At 40.5% G+C, this 22677-nt stretch overlaps 1 protein-coding gene across 3 annotated transcripts in view; it reads left to right on the top strand.

Moving 5' to 3' along the window:
* Positions 1-22677, top strand: part of JARID2 (jumonji and AT-rich interaction domain containing 2) — a 213842-nt gene that overhangs the window by 115333 nt on the left and 75832 nt on the right. For all 3 annotated transcript variants that reach the window (XM_041475330.1, XM_041475331.1, XM_041475332.1), the window contains exon 3: positions 6817-6958. In XM_041475330.1, the coding sequence (XP_041331264.1) occupies positions 6817-6958 (142 nt within the window). The remainder of the gene's footprint in view (positions 1-6816; positions 6959-22677) is intronic.

Here is a 22677-nt window from a genome sequence, read left to right as displayed (position 1 = left end):
TCAAGGTGTGGCCTCACCAGTGCTGAGCACAGGGTGGGGGACAATCCCTGCCCTGCTCCTGCTGGCCACGCTGTACACACACAGGTATCATCCTGGCTGATACAGGACAGGATGCTCTTGGCCTTTTGGCCACCTGGGCACAGACTGGCTCTTGTTCAGCCAGGCGTCAACCAGCACACCCACAATCTTTTCTGCTGGGCAGCTTTCCTGCCTCTCCAGATCCCTCTGCAGAGCCTTTCTACCCTCTCCAGATCCCTCTGCAGAGCCTTTCTACCCTCAGCAAGTCATTATTCCTGCCCACCTGGGTGTCGTGTGTGAATTGACCGGAGGTGTCCTCAATCCCCTTGCCCAGGTCACTGATGAAGACGTTGAACAGCACTGGCACCAACACTGAGCCCTGGGGAACGCCATGGGTGACCAGCCGCCAACTGCATCTAACTTCATTCACCACCACTCTCTGGGCCCAGCCATCCAGACAGTTTTTAACCTAGCTAACACCCATCCAAGCCTTGAGCAGCCTGTTTCTCCAGCAAAATGTGTGGGAAATTTTGTGAAAGACTATACTAAAGTCTAGGTAGGCAATATCTACAAGACTGAATGAAAACAAGAGGTGTATGCGAGACACCAGTCTATTGCTGGTTTTGATTTGTGTATAGGATGTGTGTGAAACACTCTGTACCTCTGTGAAACAGGTGGCTAGAGTAAATATTTGAAGAGATGAAAATTTTTAGATGAAGATAATTTTCCACCCCTCTGTACTTTAGCCATAGAATTCATGTTGGTGGTCTTCCATGGTGTAGTTGTGCTCAAGAGTTTGTCCATGTTCTGGTGGTGCTAAGCTTCCAGACCGTGGTGTGGGGTGGACAACCTTCAGACTTTATAAAACTGCAGTTAAACCCTTTGCTTTCTAACTTTTGTGTCAGCTCTCCTAAATGGGACTTTGCAGAAAGAAAAAAAGCACTAATATTTTAAAACAAAGCTTTCCTGTACAAATCCCAAGACTGCCCAGCTGAAGTTTGAACAGGTGTGTTACTCCATAAGGGAACAGAGCTTTAGCCCCATGCCTGTGTATATACCATCCCTGCTATTTATTACATGCTCTCATAAGGAACATTGTCATCCTAGCATGGTGCGAATGCTGTCTTGAGTAAATCCCTTTTTTAACTTACTGCAACTTGTGTTTGTTTTGCTGCTTGCCCTGGAAACTGGATTTTTCTACCAGCCCAGAGCGGTTCAGCTTGCAGGGATCAGGGAGGAATGCAGGGAAAGGGTTGCCAGGGGGAAACCAACCCAGAATCTGTTGGCAGTGGGAAGAGAGTGTCCCTGTATAGTCAAGAAACACCCAGGAGCAGAGTTACACATTTCTCATATTGTTGGGATCTGCAGGATGGCTCCTCTGCACTGTGGACCCTCTGATGTTATCTGATATAGAAAGCTGTGAATATGGTCATGTTGAAATTGTCTTTGTTTAGGTCATTTAATGGTTTTGATATCTTTGGCTTGTGTTTGTGGGGTGTTGACTGCTGATTTTCCTAACATAATGGCTTTGCGGGTTGCCTCTGACTGTGGGAACTGACTGGAAATACAATTGAATGTATTTTTTCCCCTAAGCTGCCTCAGGACTGGGAAACAGTGAGCTGAAATAGGTGTTGCTCTATTGTAAGGACATGGAAATGTTCATGCTCAGATGCCTTGTTGGCATTAGAGTAAGTGATGTGGAAATAGTGTTTTGGAAACATTGTGAAAGTCTCTTCACCCAACCACTTAGTTTACTAACCGCATGATGCTGAAATTTGCTCAGATGCTTTCCTTTGTTTTCCTGATTATTCAGTAACTTTAATAATGAAGAACATAGCAGTAATTGCAATCTCATCTATTTTTAAAACCAGCTAACTCCAAACCCTCCCTTACATTTTTGCTGTGTTATTGCTGCTTTCTGCTCCTCTCTTCCCCATCAATATTCCTTCTGTGCATTTATATTTAGCATTGTGTTTTATTGTACGGTGTGTTCCCAGCTACTGGGATTTTGCATCACATCTTCGGATGCTCCCAAGACCTGTCCTGCATGTGCCTGTTCATCTCTCCAGATGACCAGAGATGAGTTAGATCATGACTTAAGAAGAATTGTAGATTGCTGCTAGGAATGTGTGTGTGTGTCACCAAAAACAGTAAGGTCAGCAAATGTGTATCAATGTAAACGAAGCCATGCCTGAGCTGGAATAGTTAAGTCTTACTTGCTAGGCTCGTATGAGAAGCAATCCACTTGAGTCAGCACAAGCCCCCTGTAATATGCTCATTTAGGCAGATTTAGCTGTTCTTTACACATTGTTTCGGTGAGCAGGACATTCCAGTTGTTGGAGTAGGCTCAGCAAGCCCTCTGCTCAGCTAACAGCTACAGCCCAGAAGCAAAGGGGGTGCTGAGCTGCAGTGGGAGCAGGAGGGAGCACGCTGGGTGCAGGTTGTAAAGCCATAATATCTGTATTCTGTGTGGGTCACCCTAGAGGGCATGGCTCAGCTCTCGTAGCAGAGCCCTTCTGCATGTGAAAAAACAAACAAACTTGTAGCCACAGACAGATTGGAAAACATTCCCTGTGGAAGGCAAATAAATAGGAGGTGATAGAAGTATCTGTAATAGTGACTAGTATGCAGAAAGGGCTTTTGTGCTTTCTCTGGCTTATAACAGAGTAGATGAAAAAGTGACATTTGCAGCTTTTTCTCAATACTGAGAAGCTGAAATTCTTCTTCTTTTTTTTTTTTAAGCAGCCTGTATCTAAAACTGTGATTTGGTATTGTGGCATTTGTGGAAGTTTAAAAACGAATTCAGCAAAACTGTGAAGCTGACATTTATATGACTAAGATACATTTTAGAGAGGATGTTAAGATCTCCATGGTTTGGTTTTAAGCTACCATTTGTAATTATTAGGAATTAGTAAATGGCCTTTCTCTGAAGGTGTCTAGTCTTGATCAGTTAGAACCAGAACAGTGTATTTAAGGGATCATAGATGTCATTTGATACGCGAGTTCCTGTATTGTGACTTAATTAAATAATTCATTATTGCTGACTTAATTAAGGCAGTGTTTATTCAGTGACTTTGAACCGTTCAGTGTTTCAGTTCTTTTTAAACTTTGGCAGCAAATATGCGCTGCTTCTCTGTATATATAAATTATTATTTCATGTAAGTCATTTTAATATATGAAATCCTACAGTGACTTATAATGCAAGTTGCTGTACTTTCAAATTTAATTTTAATGAGTTATTTTTTTTTTTTAATCTAATTTGACTTTTTAAACAAACATTTTCTATTACAGGAATATAGTCTTATTTTTATCAGCCCTGATTTATTCTGCCTAGTTATTCAGGTCTGGTGGTTGGTCATGAGTCCAGCTGCCAGGGGAGAAGACAGTGAGAACTCAGTGAGCCGAGATGAGCCTAGTGGGCAAGGGACAGGCAGCTTCTGCCAGCTCTTCAGCAGCTGAGAATGTCATGGGCTTTGACAGGAGCTAGGGCTTGCTGGCATTGTGGTTCAGAGGTTGAAAGGCACAGCCATAGAAAAGCAGTAGAGGAACTATTTGTCCCTTTGATTTGATTTTGCTCTTGAGGGCTTGCTGATTCCTTGACTGTTGCTGAGTGCTCTCAAGTAGCCACTCCTTGGAATGGTTCAGCTTTCCAGACTATGCAAAAGAGTGTTTTTTTCACTCAGCTGCTTTTCTCTCTTTATATACACACACAACTGTAGTACTCAGCTTTTAAGAAAAATGAATGCCTGCTGCTTCGTGTAGTGTGCTTGGTTGGTCTTGGAGTATCAAACCCACATGGATTGATGCTCCTTAAGTGCACCAAGCAGACCTGTATGTCCTGTCCACTGCACTGGTGCCAACTCATTAATGGTGATAGGAGTGCCTGAGTATCACTTGGCAAAGCTGTGGGGTCCCCATCCTGTCCTGGGGCCTTCACACCTTTCATAGCTCCCAACTGATAAGCAGCAGTAAAGAATGTGGCTTATTGCAGTTAGAGATAACAGGAATGGCATTTGAAGGAAAAGGTATCTGGGGGCAAGCTGAATGCATTTGATATAAAAATGATTGAGTGGCAATAAACTTTATAACAGCCTGCTTCAGCATGTACTTTCTCTCCAGTGCTTGAAAGGAGGGTTTGGGTTGTGCCTTTCATCACTTCAGAGTGGATTTTGCAATTATGCTGGCCCTGAAAACCTGTAGAACATGACACCCATTCCCAGTATTTATCAGTATCTCTCATTTGTAGTTTTATGCCTCTCTTTTAGGGCGCTTGTTTTAGTTGGTTCCAGTGGACGATAGCTAACATCAGTTATCAGCAATATTATTGCGTCCTGGAACAGTGCTGGTTATGATGAATAATGGTTGGCAAACCGATACTTTTTTTCCTTGAGGAACACAAATCATGCTTGTCTCCCAAGTGAGCTGATGGTTTGGCAGGGTGAAGGGATGAATAAAAATTGCCTTCCAAGTGCATGCAAGTTGACAGCCTGAAAGGTGATTTTCTTGACTCATATACTTCAGGTTCTTGGGTTTTACATATGGCAAGTCTCCAGAACAAATATTACTTTTGGAAAACCTAATCAAATTCTGCCATAAGACTTAAGTTACTGAGTGTCAGGCCTCAAATGATATGCTTGATTTAGACTTCTCTGGAGTTCAAAAATTGTAAATTTTATCAGCAGTGGTTTCATGGCAAAATGCAAAGCAAAAGTTGAAACTTTTATAAGAATAAACTTAGGTACTAGGGCTTATAGAGGGGGTGAGTTCAGCATAGAAATATAATCTGTTCAGTGTTTTTTCAAAGTTTGCCTTCATTTCCTTGGGAATGCTTTGAAGGGGATGCTGTCACCCCACGTCATATTGTCTTTTTACACTACAAACCCTTTTGTAGTATCCTGTGCTGATACTGAAATTTGTTTTATTTGGTGGGTCACAGTTTGAGATCCCTTTAATGAAAAAGAAATATCAAAAGGAATTCAACAAAAGGGGAGAGGAAATGTAAATTGGGTCATTTTACTTCTCCCTGATAGTCTTATGCTGGCTAGAAGAGACAATTTAGTGCAAAAATTGGTGTGTAGTTTCAATTTGTGCTTTGTGGACTGTGTATTTAAAAAAAAACAACATTGAGCTACCAGTTCACCGACTCTTCTCCAGAAGAAAACCAAAACATGTTTTTGCTTTGTAGGTGCAGTTTTTAAAACAGTGTATGCAAAATCTGCAGCATGTGGCCACCACATAGCCCAAGTCAAGAGAAATCTGGTGTAGTTCAGAATTAATATGAGCAACCTTTGATTGGGAAAAGAATAGTGAGATATGATGCAGGCTTTGGATTAGAATTTAAAAATGGGCAATCAGAGTGATTAGATTAGAATTTAGGAGGTTCAGAGCCTGCTGGCAGTCGTAGTGCCCATTTGGCATCAGCTGTGGCCAAGCTTCCAGGACTTGGAGACAGCAGCTCACTGGGGGAGATGTCTTTGCTCTTGCTCTGGTTATGCTTCGTTGTCTCTTTTGAGGTGAGCTTGGTTGAATGCTTGGTTATGCAATGAGTAAGTGTGCTGGTGGTGCTGGATGGTGATTTTCCTGAAATCTGGGTTCTGAAATGGTGTGGCACTGATACAGTGCTGGTGGAAATTCTTGAATTGCAGTTCTTAGTAAGTGTTTTCAGTGCAGTACTCCAGCCTGGCTCATCTTGGAAGGGGCAGCACACCCCCCCTTCCTCCCACCTTCCCCACCACATTTTCTTTTCTAAGGCACAATTATAGAGAGACTGAAATGGCTAAGGGAGGGAAGTCCTATCAGCATTTCTCTGAGGAAATACAGCCATGAAATAAAGCTTTGTTATGCCATATCTGAAACTATTTGGGTAGAAAGATGAGAAAGCATCCTCCTGAATAAAATTGCAACTCCTCTGGTAATAAGGTCTTAACACATTGAGTAAGTAGTGAGCTAATAAAATTGTTTCCTCCCTCTCATCCCGGAGCCTGCTGAAGAGTATGTTACTATTTTAATTCTTCCTTAAGTATGAGTGGTTTCACTGCCTATCTGCTGTTGTTTGTAAGAGTCATATTATATTGCAGTTACTTGGTGGCAGAGAATACACAAAATTTGTTAAACGTTATGCTTACAAAGGTCCAATGCTGTTTTCCATCTGTGTGACTCTGCTTGCTGTATTTTATTGCTCCAGGAGAGAAAAGGCACAAAAGGGAGGGCAGCTGTGGTCTGTGTACCTTTGCTGCCCTGTGTACTTTTTCTGGCAGTCTGGAGTTTTTGTAGATGAGTGACACTTGGCCGGAAGAATCAAAGTCAGGAAATGGACATTTGATGTTCACTTCTTTGAGATTTAGGATTTTTTTCAAAGGATCATAAATTGCAGTACTTGGAAACACCAGAATAAAGAGCAAGATGATGTCAAATTGAACCCAATGGCAGCTTAATTTTATATCAATCCACAGACAAATGCAAAATACTCTCCTATATGCTAGTCATAGGCATTCTGTAAAACAAGGATAAATTTGACTAAGCTGTGTCCCTTTTTTTGAATGTGACAAGATTGCAACACTATGGCAAACGCTCCTATTATAGTTATTTGAGTTTGGGGTGTTAGAGTTAGCCAAACCAGAAACAGGCAAGCTGGGAAATTTTTGTAGAAGTACCTCTATGCAAAATCAATGTTATCAGTCTATCTCTTTGCAAGACAGTTGCTTTGGGCATCAGCTCTCTATTGTAAGTGTCACATGTGAATTTTTATAAAATCAATGCAAGTTTTAAATATTGTGTACTCCTTTGTCATGTTTGCAGGTCTTCTCACTAATGGCCAATCTAAAGGATTAGGACCAGGATCAGAACAGCTGGAGAATGAGAAGGACGATGCATCGCAAGTGTCCTCAACAAGCAACGATGTTAGTTCTTCAGATTTTGAAGAAGGGCCCTCAAGGAAAAGGTCAGTAGTGAATTATGATTAAAGTAGAGCCTTTGTTTGTTCTCTGTCCCTTTTGTCTTAGACTGTTTTTTATGTTATCAGAAGGGTATGGTTGCACCTACTGCCCTACCATAAATGGACTTTCCAGCATGGGTTCCTACTATGAACAGCAAAGATATAGCAAACTTTGCTTCACCCATTGGTAGAGATGGTTCTTGTTGCTTTTTTGGAAAGCATGGAAAAGCAGTTGTTATTTTACAGTGGATGAAGGTAATTTAAATGCCTTAAGACTTTCTTCTCTCCTGGCTTTTTCGTCTCAGACCATGTCAATATGTATGTGTGTGCAATTTCAAGGAAAGCATCACTAAAGTAGTTACTGTTGTTATTTTTAGTTTTCAGTGAATTAAACCATGTAAGTTAAAAAGATAGAAAAGGACAAAACAGATGATTCTGAGAAGAGGAACTGCATGGTAATGAGGTGCAGTGGCTTTTGGCTGCAAAGAACTACTTTGAGATACTGCTGCAGCAAGCTGCCTTCTCTTTCCTAGAAGTCACTGAATGTGCAAAATATGGGTTAAAATCATAGACCTCAAGCCAATCAATTACAGAAAATATGCTGAGAATGCAGGCGGCTGGGAGTTGTCCTCTCTGTGAAGTAAGAACGAAAACAGGCTGTCTAGAAAATGCCACTTAAAAGAGAGAATCAGAAATGCTTCCTCAACCTTTTTCCCCCTGCACTTCTCACATCCTAGTTCCAAACCAAAATGAATTATATAGTTATGATAATAATAATAACACCAACAGTTATCTTTCAAACAAAAGAAGTATCCCTGTTTTCTGTATGACCTTAAAATTCCACTGAGAAGTCTGATGGGGTGAGGAGGAAGACACCCTCCTGTTCCTGTTCCAGTGTTTCCCATCCCTGCTTCCCACAATCTTTTCTGGAACAAACTCAGACTCTAAATAATTATACCCACTTAGCTCATCAGGTGTATCAGAATATTAATTTATATTACTTTATATTTTTAATATTTATATTTAAATATGAAATTTATATTATCTTCTGTACTGGTAGAAATTTTGCAAGACTTATTGCATCCTGCTTCTGGTCAGGGCAAAGATATTTGTGTTCTGATTTTGGGCTTTGTGAGATACAACAGAGGATTGAAAATAATTTCTGCTGACCTGTTTAGGTGACATCTACTATTGGTGTGATCCTGGGAGACCATGGTCATTTTGCATGGCCAGCCTGCTGCTTGCACGTTGTCTTAAAGAAGTCCTGCTTCCTTCTACACTTAGTTTGGCCCCTCATTCTTCAGCTGTGCAGGCATAATGGCTTGCAGGGTCACACCATGAGTAGCTTCAAGAACCTGGTCGGGATTAAAAATCATAGCAAGAAGAAGATGAATTGAGGCGTTTTTTTACATTTTAACCTGCACGAGACTTTTATCTCTTGTTCGGAGTATGGTTGTAGGAGCAGCTGCTAGTGCAACAGAGTGACATCCTCTTCTTTTGGGGCTGGCAAGGGGCAGGAGGACTTGTCCCTTATGCTGTACCTGCTCCTGGTGCCCTGCTCAGTCCAGCTTCAGAAATTAGTAGGGTTTCTACATTACCAGTCTCCAGAAGCTACACTTGAGTACTCTGGTTGAAACGTTTTGCAAAGAGCATTTGGTAGGTTTGGGCTGAGTGAATTCAGACCCTTGAAAGGCAGCTAGGTGGTTCAGGCATAATAACAGGGAAGTCAGTGCCTTTGGTACTTTTCAGATCAAAATCAACAAAAAAACCCAACCCCAACAGAGACCCAAGGCAAAAACTTTTTCTGGCTTTCATAGAAGTCAAGGCATCATTTCACTACTTCTTCAAGCATCATGAACTGTTGAAATAATATTACAGTTTTTACTTCTGTTGCTGTGAAAGAGTTTGTTCTTGTTTGTTCCATTTACACCCAACACAGACTTTTACTTATTTTTTCTTCCTCCTTGAGTGTCCTCTTTGCAGACAGACCTTTTCTGGGTTCCTTCTCTTAAGCTGTAGTGGAGCTTGTTGAGTGTTTTTATGTTGTCTTCTTATTTCCTTTTAGGATTTTTGCTTTGTTTAGCTGAGTATGCAATGTTTCTTCAATCCAGGTTATCTTGCAGTCCCAGAAAGAGTTGTGTCAGGAATAGTGGGTAAACAGAGGACATGCAGGAAGATGATGAGGGGGTAAACGGGACTAACATGCAATCTGTGGGTTGACTGCCTCAGCTTACCAAGTTTTGAGAAGTTTTGTCTTCCCCCAGGGTTTCTCAAAATCAAACTTTTCAGTTGTCTGTTCAGCTGTGTGTATAACTAATGACACTCTTGTGATAAAATGCACCTTTGGAAACTGTAACTTTAGCAATGTACTCTGAACCAACCATTATGTGTAAGTTACTATTTATTTCTTTATAGATTGCAGGGGTTTTGTTTGGGTAGGGCTGTGGTTTTCTGGTGGTTGGTTTGGGGATTTTTTTTTTTGAGTTTTTTTTTTTTTTTTTTTGGTTTTTTTTTTTTTTTTTTTTTTTTTTTTTTTGAGGTTTTTTTTTTGGGTGCATGGCAGGAATGGTTTTTCAAAAGCTTGAACCTGTCATCTTCTAGAAGAATAAGTCACCTGTATTTCACACTCACGATGGAAACAGAGTGCTAAGCAAATAAGCATAGTAAATATAGGAATCTGTTGTAAAGGGCTCCAGTTTCTTTAGCAGTTTAAGACTCTGGTTTGACCTTCTTCAGTGAAATGGCAGGCTGGTACAGTGGAGGTAATCTTTTCCCAGTTTCTTCTTCCTGCCTCTTCCCAGCTGCTGTGGCTAGCAGTCCTCTGGCTCCTCTCCATCAGTTCAGGGACTAACCTGGCAGCATTTTGTCCCCCTGCGTAGAGCAGGTCACCTTCCAGAAAGGGAATAGGAATTCATGCATGTGTGTTGTTTTAGTTTGCATTTATAGTTGATCCAAACTCCTGCAGTTTCAGAGACAATTTGCACAAGAGCCTGGATGAACAGCAAGTGTAAATTCTTGTGGCAAACTGAGTGGAGGGTGAATTTTCTGGCAGTGAACATTGCCTTATGGTTTCACTGTGCCAGTCATGCCTGTTGTAGATTTTCCTTGGGTCAAAACTAGGTAGTGGATGCTCCCAGTGAGTTACTGGACTGAGCTGTAGGTGCTGGCAGGCATCTGTGGAGCTGTAGCTTAGGTAGTTGCTGGCGGGCATCTGTGGGGGAGGTAAATCCCTGCCAGCCTGGCTGTGGACCAGTGAAGACATCACTTGATAAGGATTCCTTATTTCACATAGATGTGCCAAACAGAATAACACAGCAGCAGAACCCCCAGCCAAGCACACCTTAAGGTTTATCAATCTATTTATTTTCCAGTTTCAACCCCTTTTCTAGTAACATAGCTTGACTGAAGAGCCATAAAGAGCACTGTGGTGGAAGGATGGAGATGGCTGTTATGGTGAAAGTGTGCAGATTTAATATAATACTGCAGATTTTGTTTGGAAACTCCCTTTGATACTTTGTTTGATGGAGCAGGGTTTTTCAATGCAGTGGCCTGACACTGTTAGGCTTCAAATGGTTCCAACTAGTCAGTGTGTTGTCAGTAATTAATACCTTTGAACTCTGGGGACTGAAGGAAGCTTCTTACACAACCAGGTTTGCATCTGATGCAAAAATTTCCATCTCCATTTCTTTTTTTGCATGTGTAATTTTTTACTGTAACAGTATTTGTGATGCTGCAGATTTCAGCTGCTGGTGGTGGTGGTGCTAAAGAGGAAAAGGAGTACATATACAGCTTTGCCCCTTCACAGCCTCCAGATAAGTCCAAATACTGTAAGTCCTTCTTACAGAGTAAATGGAGTTTGGGGAGGATTGGTAGTGGCAGTAGTGGCAAGCTCAGTACTTCAAAATACTTCTGCTTGTTTGAGTTTACACTCAAAAGGATGGAAAACACTTGCTTTGATCTGATCTGTAGGTATTACTGGTAGCCAGGTCTGAGGGGAAGCAGCAGGGTAATCCTGAGTAATAAATATTACTTTCAGCCAGTAAAGGTGAAAATCATTATTCTAACATGTGGCAAAAGCCAAAAATTTACATGTTGCATTGAATCTGTTGTGCAGTGGGTTGCTGTCTAGTTGCCTTGTAAATGAGAGAAGTTGCTGGTTTGTTCAGTGCTTTGGGGAGAGATGAGCAAAACTGTTGGTATATGGGCTTCATAAACTACCAGATCAGGTGGTCTTCACCATGTAAAGATCACACATTTTTCAAAACCTATGAACAGAAAGTTATTGCTGAAGGAGAGGTGTAGATTCCACGTAGCTGCATATTTTTGTTGTGAATCTCCAGTTTCTATCTATGATTCTCAGTTGAGAACATCAATAGGTAACTGGCCAAAGGTGTTCGGTCTCTGTGCCGGATGCTCATACATTTTTATGGGCAACTCTAAAGACCACAACCACTGGCAATTAACAACAGTGTGCAGAGACAGCTGTTGGTTTTCTAGCAATGGGTTGCCCATCTTACCGAATGTAGTGGTTTTTTATTAATTAGAGATTTTGAGGAAGAGACATGCAGAGCAGACTTGATGTGACAGTATGTTGATCTTTGGTGGTAATAGGCTATTGATTGCTTCCTGTTAGTAATCAGGTGGCTACTCATTTACATAGACCCCTTCCCAGAAACTCACACAGGGAATTGCCAAATGCACAAACGCATTTATCTTTTATTGTGAAGTTGTGTTAATAGAGGGCTGTGTGAGGCAGGAAGAGGTTGACTGATTTTGGTAACTGTTAAACTTAAAAGTAGGGATTTTTAAAAATTTAATGTTAGAATATTCTCAGTGTTAAGGGGAAAAATGTATTGGCTTAGTTTAGGAAAAAATCAGGGTTAGGGAAATTTCCTCAGCAGAATGGATGGACATTGCCCACTGGGCCAAGGGTGTGCAGAGCTCCTGGGAGAAGACACTTTGTCCAGTTCTTTTGCCGGGAAGGCTGTTGGCTGCAGGAGAAAGGAACAACCCACTGGGGAGCAGTAGCATTTTAAGCTGTCACAGCTAGATTGGCCAGAAATTGCTTATTAGGAACCTTCTGAGGCCTTTAATTAATACAGCAGCTTTCTGCTAACAGTCTCAAGCATGTGACAGTCAGAAGTGTGATTGTGTGCTACAGCAAGGCCAACCCATGGGATGTGCTCCTGCTCTTTGCCTTGTGCTGCATCCTGCGGCCTCCTCCTTTCTCCTGTTTGTCTTTTTTTTTGTAATTTTATTTTTAGATACCAGTTTAGCTCCCTGAACTGGCTCATTGTGGAGCTACAGGAGGGTTAAGGTTTGTCAGATGAAAAGGTGGTGGGAGTATGTGTCCAGGGAGGGGGAGATAAGCATGCTGATCTCCCTTGGCTGGTGGCTGCACAGCTGCTAGGCTGGCAGAGCTGTTTTGCACCCTCAGCATAAAAAAAAAGCCAGTCAGGGGTAGGCAAGATTTTGCATATTAGGCAAGCTGCTAATTTAAGTGGTTTCTTTTAGTGATATATCCTTTTCAACTTGATTTGCAAAGGACTTTCTTGCAGTAGAGCTGTCAAAAGGTTGAGAGGACTTACGGATGGGGGCGGGGGGGGGTCCCTCTTTCTTTTCCCTTTCCTTTTTCTTTTTGTCAAATTGTATTTGTAGTTAATAATGAACAGTCTCTTTAGCACTAGACTTAGCACCTTTCATGCAAGATGTAAAACAAGGTCAATCCTGTTCCCACATTTGCAAGTTTGTGAGGGATTTCTGCTTGGTATTGTAGGTGATGGAGAGAGCAGTGTATTATGACTCGGGTGTGAAAGCAGGAGACTGCTCGTAATATCAAAGTGCTTTTCCAGGACCTTTTTAGTGAATAGTCTTTTCACTAATTGGAACACTATATAATGTATTTGTGTTCAGCTGTTGCCTGCTACAACACAATATAAGCCCACTTACCAACCAGGTGCTTCTGTTATTTTTTTCTAATATCAGTAGGCAGTGCAAGTCTGCACTAGTTGTTTGCATATGAAGAACTGCATTAATCCACAATAAAACCAAAATGGCAATGAGATTTATGTGTAATAATTTTTTTTAACACCCCCTGCCCCCCCTTCTGGGAATGCTGATATGATTGGAATATATTTTCGGTGCTGCACATTTATATTTAAATAACAAGCTTTATAAACAAAGCAATAATAGACCATTGGAGTGGATTTGCAGAGGAATAGTAAAAAGACAGATTACCTGCTTTATAATACAAGTCAAGAAGATCATTGTATATAGTTTGAAAAGGAAGAAATGGGGTGATTAATGTTCTTTCAGTATTTTCATAAGGAACAAACAGAAGTTGTGACATGAATTCTTCTATCCAACATGCAAAGATATAACGAGGTACAATAATCTGGGAACACTTGAACTTTGTGGTAGGCAGCTATGTAAACAATTTGTTTGAGTAGTGATTTAATAATTATGAAGATATGATTTATAGCAACCTGAGACGTGTCACGCCATGTCCAATTCCAGCTTGCTTGTTGTCACCCACCACCTTCTTTTCAGAAGTCAGAGTTGCAGGGAAAGGTCTTCATGACCTTGAGTTCGGACTCATTCACTGAGGGATCAAGGAAGCTTCCAAACCAGATGGGGTAGGTGGAGTTGTTTCTGTCGCTCTGTCTTTGGCAAACACTCCTTCAGGTGCCTCATAGCCCATCCCTAGCTGTGATTCATATAATTCAGGTCTCACCCCTGTGTATGACAGGCTAGATGTTAATTGCTTTAATACCAGGGAGATGTTGCTCTAAAATGACATAGGAAGTAGTTGAAAAAGACACTTTTTAAAGCAAATTTGTTTGCCAATGTGAAAGAAATTTTTTTAATGCAAATACACCATTGTTGGTATAAAATTCTAGCCTGATGTTTGGGCTAACAACTCCTTGCTACATCTTTTGTGGTCCCATGTTCTGTGCAAAGGTAATGAATGATGCTAAAAAGGAGAGTGTCATTCCAATATTTTAAAGTGGAAGTGTGTCCTAATATGATGAGTTTTAAGAATATTGGTGGCGGACTGTTTTGTTCTGTTGTTGTTTTGGTTTGGTTTTTGGGTTTGTTGCTTTGGTGTTTTTTTGTTTTTTTTTTTTTTTTTTTTTAATAAGCATTTGAAGATTATATTCATACTGTATGCTGGTTTGGCATACACTGAACTATAGAAAATCCTGTTCCCTATTTATTCCAGAGCAGAAATATATGTGGCTGATATGGACAATATATAAGTGATAGGAATATATTCTCAACATGTTCCTTGCAAATGACAGCATAATTGTGGGCTACTGCTGATTCACCAAAACTGGCAGCAGTGTGGGTATTAATGTTTTTTATGGGTCAGATCAAGACTACAGGTAAGGGTGTGGGTCTTGAGACTCTCAGATGGATGACAGAGGCTTGGGGCTGTATGAATATTGCTCAGAAATAGGTCAGTCCATGTCACCAGCATCTCAGATTAGGATTGCAGGCGTTTTCTAAGTTTGGACTGAATTTGAGAAGTATAAATCTCCACATGGTAAATATCTCCTTTAGAATCTTGTCAGGTCTCTTATATTGGATAGAAAAATCACAGGAATTTTACTCATATCACCTAGTTTATGCTGGTATGGTGCTTTTCCTTTCTCTTCTTCCATTGTTGTGTCCAGTAGCACAGAATTTCCTGAGGGAAACTAAGTGGTTTTTTCTTCTTAGCCTGAAAATTTGTATATTTAGTTTTTTTAGCAGTATGTTTATTGTTAAGTAATTTGTACAGTAATGGTCATGTCAGGATTATGCTTTGATTTTATGCTTTTTTTCTTTGCTCTTCTCTCTTGGCATTTGTTCTTGGCTCTGATTAAATAAACTAAAGCTTAAGGGACCTCTGACCATGTGGAAAATTATTTGGAAGTTTCTTATTTTTTTTTTCCAGTTATATTACAGTCTGTTTTCTATGGTAGCATCATTCTTTCGGCTTTCAGACAAGTTCTCCCCTGAGTTTCATAGTTGTAGTTACTATGGAGATATCTGTCCATTCTTCCATTTCTCCTCCCTTGCCCTTCTCCTTTGCTAGGAGCTCCTGCAGATGTTATTTATATTTTCAATAAAGTAAGTAGACTTTGTACAGACTTTGTTTCTAATATCTCTTCTGTTGCAACATGTAATTTTCCTGTTATGCTTTCATTTTCATGAAATCCTGTACGTATTTGTTTATATGGATGAAAAATTTGGTATATGAGTAGGAAGTGAGGAGGTCTCTAGTTAAAAGGGTCACTTCTGGAGCTATTATCTGATTTGATCTTTCTTCACAGTTGAAGAGCTGTTCATTGAAGTCATAATTCTGTAAAATGAATTAACTGGTAACATTTGTGTGTATGTATGCTGAGTGTCAAGGACAGCTTTTAGAATTCATTTATTTTAAATGGCAGCTTTTGGAATTTAATATAAACATATTCTGGTGCAAGGAAAAATTTCTCGGGTGAAGAAATGAAAATTTGAGACAACACATCGTTAGCCTTTTAAGTCAGAGAGACTTTTCTTTGCACCTCATCATAATTTGATAGCTCTTTATATACAGCTTTATATATTCCAGCTTAACAGAGAAACATGGATGTTTGGGTAGTCAGCTATTCTGCAACAGATATTTTCCTTTGCATGTGTGCTGTTGTATTTCTAAACCCCTTATCTTGGGGAGGCACTGTTTCACTTGTTGTCTGTGGTTTGATATCACTGCTTTGCTGAATGACTTAGATTTGAAATGGGCTCTCCAACCAAGGCGTTCTACCACAACTGCCTGTCTGAGCAGACATCCCACCTGGAAAGCCAGTGCAGCTGCACTGCTCTTTGGATGGATGTGTTTCTTAAGGTAGCTTCATCTTCAGAGGATTTTCCCCTCTTTCTTTGGAGGCATCTTGCCCGAGGTGATTATTACAATGTTACTGTTTTCCTTTGGCCAGCTGAGCGCTGTGCCCTGTCACCTGTGGCTTTGCACAATCAGGAGCCTGCTGAGAAGACCCTCTGTTTTACAGCTGCATAAGTAACCTACCTTGGGCTCTTGGTCAGGTAATGCCAATCTCTTTGCCTCCCACCGGGAGTGTTGGGTTGAAATTGCAGCCTGAAAGCCCATGAGTGATACATAATAAGGAGGCATGTCCTTCCCTTGACCCCGTTTGTGCTGGGTCTGGCATGGTTTGTCACCTGGCCAAAGCAAAGGTAGGTGGTTTTCTGTGGAGTCAGTGGTACTGGTGTTGGACAGATTCCCTGGGAGCCTCAGGGAGCACAGCAGAGGTGGCTTTGGGGAAAAAGATGAACAGGGGCAATATCAGTCGCTCTGGGGGATGGCTGGGTACCCTGATCAACTCAGCACTCCAGAATGACATTGTCTACAGTTTTATTCTAAGCAAGCAAGCAAAACTCTGAAACCCTTTACTATTTGTCTCCTGTGCTGTTTTATTATGCTTTAGATTATTCCTGGCCTGCTGACAATTTGTTCTGCAAGTTGTCAAGCAAAATGTGCATTTTAAAATAAATGACTCTAAAATTTTAATCAACTCTTTTTTTAGAAGGGAGTCTCATGTTTTTCTTTTGCATACGTCTAGTTCGCTGTTGAAGTAAGCAGCTGGGACTTTCTTGATTACTTCTATTTTTAGTGACATCTTCTTTACACCTGCACATTGAAAATCATGATGTTTTCTAACAGAGATTGAGAAATCTTTCAGCCTTCCTGATTCTTAGGTCAGAAGCCTGAAATCAAGCTGGCCCTCTAATTTCAGTGTCTTGGTGTGGATGGAGTTCTTATATTTGTCTTACACTAGAAAAATTGACCACTATTGATTTTCCTTGATAGTTAGTTCATCCCACCTGGTTAATTTGTAAGAGAACAAGAAGACAAACTAGGTGTGGCACAATTTCTGAAGCTCTCACCTTTACATCTCTAGGCCTGTGAAATCCTCTCATTACCTGAAAATTAAAGTGCTAAGTAATATCTAGGCAAATGATACCATGCAATCTAGGTTTGATTTTTACCCATTTTATTTCGTTTCTGTTACATAGGAATCCTGCTGTTAAATTCACTTTTGATATATGTGCTATATGCCATCTCAAATTAAGAGTATTTAATTGCTTCCAGTTTCCAGATGGACTACAAAATAAACTTTAAAAGTGAATCAGATGAGAAATGGAAAAAGAGGGGAAATAGCATTTGAGTAAAGGTCACACTCTTCTTATCAGACGAATCAATTGAAGTAATTCAGAAAAAAAACCCCACATGAAAAAAAGTTTCATTTTTCCCCAAAGCTTTTGGTTGCAGGACCCTCCTAAAACAAAAATTCAAACATTTGTTCTTGTTTGGGCAGTACAACCCACAGTATCTCTATGTCACCTAGGTACCAGGTAGCCTTGTGTCCAGATTCTTGTGTGGCCTCACATAGTACTTAATGGCTCTATGTCTCTTCCATCTTCAAGTATAATTGGCAGAATTTTGAGCAGTTAAAGATTGGAGTAATAGTTGTTTATTGTTTTCAAGGGCAAAGTATAAGTAAATTATATTATTTTTATCTGTTTTGAATATATGTCTATTTTGGGCTTTATTTATTGCTCTTCCTTTTTCTGATATTAAATGAACATAGATATTAATAAATAAAAAATAAATTCTCTCCCCAAAGGAGGATTTTGAGAGTTCTTTATCAGCACAACTGCATTCAAGTCCATTTTTAAGTAACAAGAGTTAATTCCTGCATCCACTGAAAGTGCTTATTTATTATTGATTTCAGTGGATTGGACATCTTCCTAAGATGTCTGCAGGCTGAAGAAAGCTATATATTAAGTGCCTGTGGTTTTGGCTGCTCTTGGAATAGCCCTTCAGAGAGCCTTGCTTATTTTCCTTTTCAATTATCATACTCTGTGTAAGCCTGCTGCAATTTTACACCACAGAACGAGCCATCAGGAATATATGCCGTGTGCCCTGTTCCGTGTATTTCCCAGGCTCTTACCTGGCTTGGGTCATCTTGCTGCCTCTGCTCAAGGTGGTCAGGGTGAAGTCTGAGAAATTGTTCATTGATTGAATGGCTGCTGGCCTGGGTTTCACACTTGTTGGGTGCTTGATTATTTCAGTGGCAGAAAAGGGTGTCCTCTTCACCCACAGGATCGCTCCTTTGAAGCCTTTTGCGCAGAGACTGTGTTGGAGGTTCTGCGTTGCATCGTGTGCCTCGGAGCTGTAGCTCTGCAGGCTTACTAATTCAGTGGGACTACAAAGAGAATATTCCATTCATAGTAAAAAATGGAATAACCTCTCCTTTACACTTTCTTCCAGTGTAATGGGGTAATTCACTGAAATTATCTCAGTGTTTTATAACCCCATTGTATCCTAAGCCATCCTCTGTTCCTCTTATTTCAAGTCATAGAAACTTCTCAATATGGAACTTTACTCCCAATTATGGTCATTATTTTCAGCTTCTTAATTACATCTTCTTGAGCACTGGTTCCCAACCCCTTACTTTGAAACTGCTTAGTTTCAGGAAACTTAAAGGTTTTTGCTGTTTGTTGTGTGTGGGGGGTGTGTGTGTGTGTGTGTCTGATTCCATGGTGTTACCTGCTGTCTGCAGTTCAAGGCTTCAGATTGATTTCTTCTCTGTCAGGTTTTTCCGTGCCATTCAAAGCCTTCTACCAGCCTGGGGATGCAGCTGTATGCTAATTTCCCAGTTTGAACAAAACACTCATAGGTCACCACCAAAGCACTTGGTCTTCTTGATACAGAGGGAGGAAGTTTCTGGGCTGTGATGGGTGAGAAAGACAGGGTCTGAATCTGTTGCTGTTTCTTGTTTCTTCTCAGCTCTGGGAGATGAAGTTTCTTTTCCTGAGATGGAGCTCTGATGTTAGAAATGCAGCTCTGTCACATCATTATTTCTAATTTTTAACATGAAAAAGGCAAGTTGAACGGGAATTTGTTACAACTTCTTGTTACTCTGTCTTCAAAAAGGAAGTGTGAATGTAATCTTCACATATCATATCTTCATATAACAATTTTTAAAGGCCCTTTAGTCTGAAGTAGTGTTTGACATGAGGACAGGCAACAGTATTTCAGTATCTGGGCAGATTTCCAGACCCTGATACTATGTGCTTGTTCTGACCTATCCTTTCCTCTGGGTGTTCTTTTTCCCCAAGACTTCTCACTGCTAAGGGAACATGTCTTTTACAACTTGATATTCCCAGCTTAAAAAGCAAACTGACAAAAAAAATTTCTTTAAGGTGAGGTTTGAGGACGCACACACATTCAGGAATATTTTTCCCCCATTTCAAATAGGTGTCTAATTCAACAGGATATTCTTTTTGGGGGAGGAGAGGGGAGGACAAAATGGTGGAGAGCATTCTAGCAAGATGCTTCAAGGAAGTAGATCAAGAAGGCCGGTGCTGAAGACGTAGGGCAGTGTTATTCATTATTTCAAATAAAATATAGGATGAAGAAAGTCTTCTCTTGCCTTCCTGGACACCCCAGCCCCTCCCACCCAAGTTACTAATAAGGCTAGCAGAATCCCTCTTTGCTTTTCTCACTCAGGTTCGTTTTTTTAAATGTAGTGTGACAAATGTTTTGCTCTTCGGAGATAACCTTTTCTGATAGTTTCCTCGTTTTTGTATGAAAAGCACAGAACCCTTACGTCTTTAAAACAGAAATCCGTTTTCTGTTTGTGTTCCTCTCTGTACTTCTTTACTGATCATTATTCAGTCCAGCGTGCATGAATTAGTTGGTGACTTTTCTGCTTTGTTTTCTTCCTTGTTTGTTCTTTTCTCTGCTGTTTCTCTGGACCATCCCAACCTTTTCTACTGAAGTGTTTTTCTGCTAGGTTTTATTCAGCGTGGTTTCCCAATATGAGCCTTAATGAAAACAAATGTTTACAGCGTTTTCTGAACATTAGGTGAGCTGCTATCTTTAATTACGAAGGGCTTGGAGATGGAGGAGGAAACCCACTTATTGGCAACAAAGGGCCCTAGGACTGTTTGTGCTTTGCTCATTCATCTCCCTCTGCTTCGCAGACAAGTGAGACTTTCTGAGCATTTGAATACAGTTTATTCTATCAATTAAAAAAGAACAAAACAAAACCTGTCTCTTACATTGCTTAAATACCTATTAAGCCCATGAACGGAATACTAATTTCAATGGTTCTGTATAATGAGCTCTCAATTTCTGAGTCATGTCAGCCATGGAACCTCTTAACAAGGACATGGAAAACCCCACAAAAAAACCCCTAATGTCAGTCTTAATTCCTTAATTATTTTGATGAGTGTAGAAATGAAAAGCTCGAAAGCATTGTGTCACAGTGCTTATTTTCCAGATTGAACATAACAGGGAGGATTTATGAAGATTTTCCTCTTGTTACTGGGGTGAATAAAACACAGAGCAAGAAGGTCTGAGCACTGGCAGTACTCAATGCCAGCAGCACACCTCATCAGCTGACAAGCCCTTGAAAGTTCTTAAGTGGGATGAGATACGAGATTAGATGGAGTTTTGTGTTTAGTTTCTCTTTGCCCTCTCCTGTCTCCGTATGAATGCCAGCACATATAAATCATGGTGCTTAGCTGGCACAGAAAGGGGGTGTCACAGTGCAGAGCAGTGCTCTACCAGCTCGACAGGAAGGCAGAGGTGATATCTGAGATGCATGTGTGAGAGTCCTGTACCTCTGGATGGGTGTTACCTTGAGTTCCTGTGGATTTTAATTAGGCAATGCAGTGATGCTGGGCACTCCCTGCATTTCAAAACATAGATGTTACTTGAATGTCATTTATTCTTCCTTTAATACACCTACAGGTGACTTGGTTCAGCTGCACAGTCCCTGTAGAAGAGGCTGCTGAGTGCGCAGTGACAGCTTGTATGCTCCCTGTGCATCACAGAAAGTGCTCTGCTCATTCCTCTGGAAAATGTTGTTATATAATGCAGCACGGTGCTTTGCCATGTCTGCTGGGGGATCACCCCTCTGTTAGGAGCATTGTCAAGTTGGGTGTTTTAAGGACAGAATTCAGCATTACTTAATGATATGTGAAATGTAACTTAATGCATTTATCACTGCTTTGAATTTTCTGGCCTTGCACAATGAACATCCCACAGTGGGAGATTCATTTTCTCCTTAGACTGTATTATTTGTATTATTGGCAAATGTGCTCATTTATACTAGGGAGAGAAAAATAAAGGCAGGGAACCTTGAGAAATGCCAGCTAATAAAAAATAAGACAGTTGTGTTTTCTAATAAACAATGAAAATAGTAAAACTGGTGATGCTACAGGCATCTTGTGTTATTGATGAAAACAAACTGCTTATTGACATCTGCAGCAACCAGCCCTTGAGTGGTGGCATCCCAGAGCCCCTCAGTGCCATGTGTTAGGCAGAATTGCTGGAATTCACAGTGTGAGACTTTCAGGTTTTGAAGGGGTTTGATTTATTTGGTTTTCCCACTCAGACTTTATTTTTTCTTGCAGATTTATATTTCTTATACAAGTGGAAATATAAAAAATAAGATAAATATAATAAATAATATAAATAAGAATAATATAAATAATATAATAAGGCAATAGCTGTTCTTATCTTGGAGATGGTGTGAAAAGCCATAGGTATTTCTTTTGGACAGCTGATTACTTTAGCCTTCTGAAGTCCCCATTGTTAACAGTTACAATTCATCAGTACTGCCCTGGAATAGCATTTCACATGCTGTAGACTCTTCACTGCTTCTCCTCAAGAATTCCTTCTCTCTGCTGCATCCCACCACCTGACACAGAACTGACACATTTCTGCAGGTTGTGAACATCCTCTGCTTCATGAGCAAACTCACTTAAGTACCATGGCTTCTGCATCAGTTTGCTCTTAGCATGAGGAAACTTGGGTTCAGCATATGTAGCTGCTGTAACCCTGCTGTATTTTGAGGCTGATTAATGAAATTTTCCTGTTTATACTGCTACTTGTACAGTATTTGTAGATTGATAAGTTCCCGTGTCCATCCTTCACCTTCGCCCCCCCGAACTATGGCACTTCAATGTATAGAATCTCAGAAACAATTCTATACATTGAAGTGCCATAGTTTTTATTCATATTTCTTGTCTAGAAGCATGCAAGTCAGTGGAGGGGAGAGTACCACCTTGTTCTGTAGTAGAATTCGAATGATTCCTTTAAATAATGATAAACTCTAACTTTTGATGTACCTCACTTTTCATGGCATCTGTCTAGATTGGGGAAGTTGATGTTCTGGGTCAGCTGTAGCTGTTCCAAAGACAGATCCTTAAGTATGATTTTCCTCCACTGAGTGGAATGCAGAACATAAAAATACTTGCCAAGGAATATTTTTAGAGAATTCTCTCTTATGAGAGAGGGGTGTAGAGGAAGAGGTGCCTTGACTTGCTGCTTGTTCACTATGACCCAGGGAACCTCATGGCCACTGTGGTGGGGATAGACACCACAGATTCTCTCTACTGTATTTGGCCTGTAGAAGATGATAAAGCTCACTATCCTTCTTTTCCTTCTTCCCCCCTGCTCGCTTTCTGGTTTTCCCCCAAAACCTCCTTTCTTCAGGGAAATTACTGTATGTAATTGTATGCTGAATCCTTCTAAAGGAGCTGCTCTGTAAAACGGAGTAGTCATTAATTTAACACTCCAACGCTGAGTGAATGTGTGAGCTACAACAGCTGCTTTGCTTTGCATCTGCACTTTAAGGGTGTTGGCATTCCACTGGTTTCTTTTG

This window comes from Pyrgilauda ruficollis, unplaced genomic scaffold, assembly GCF_017590135.1.
Source record: "Pyrgilauda ruficollis isolate IOZ18807 unplaced genomic scaffold, ASM1759013v1 scaffold35, whole genome shotgun sequence".
Classification (NCBI taxonomy): domain Eukaryota; kingdom Metazoa; phylum Chordata; class Aves; order Passeriformes; family Passeridae; genus Pyrgilauda; species Pyrgilauda ruficollis.
The sequence above is the reverse complement of the archived record's forward strand: the minus strand, read 5'-3'. Positions and strand labels throughout refer to the sequence as shown.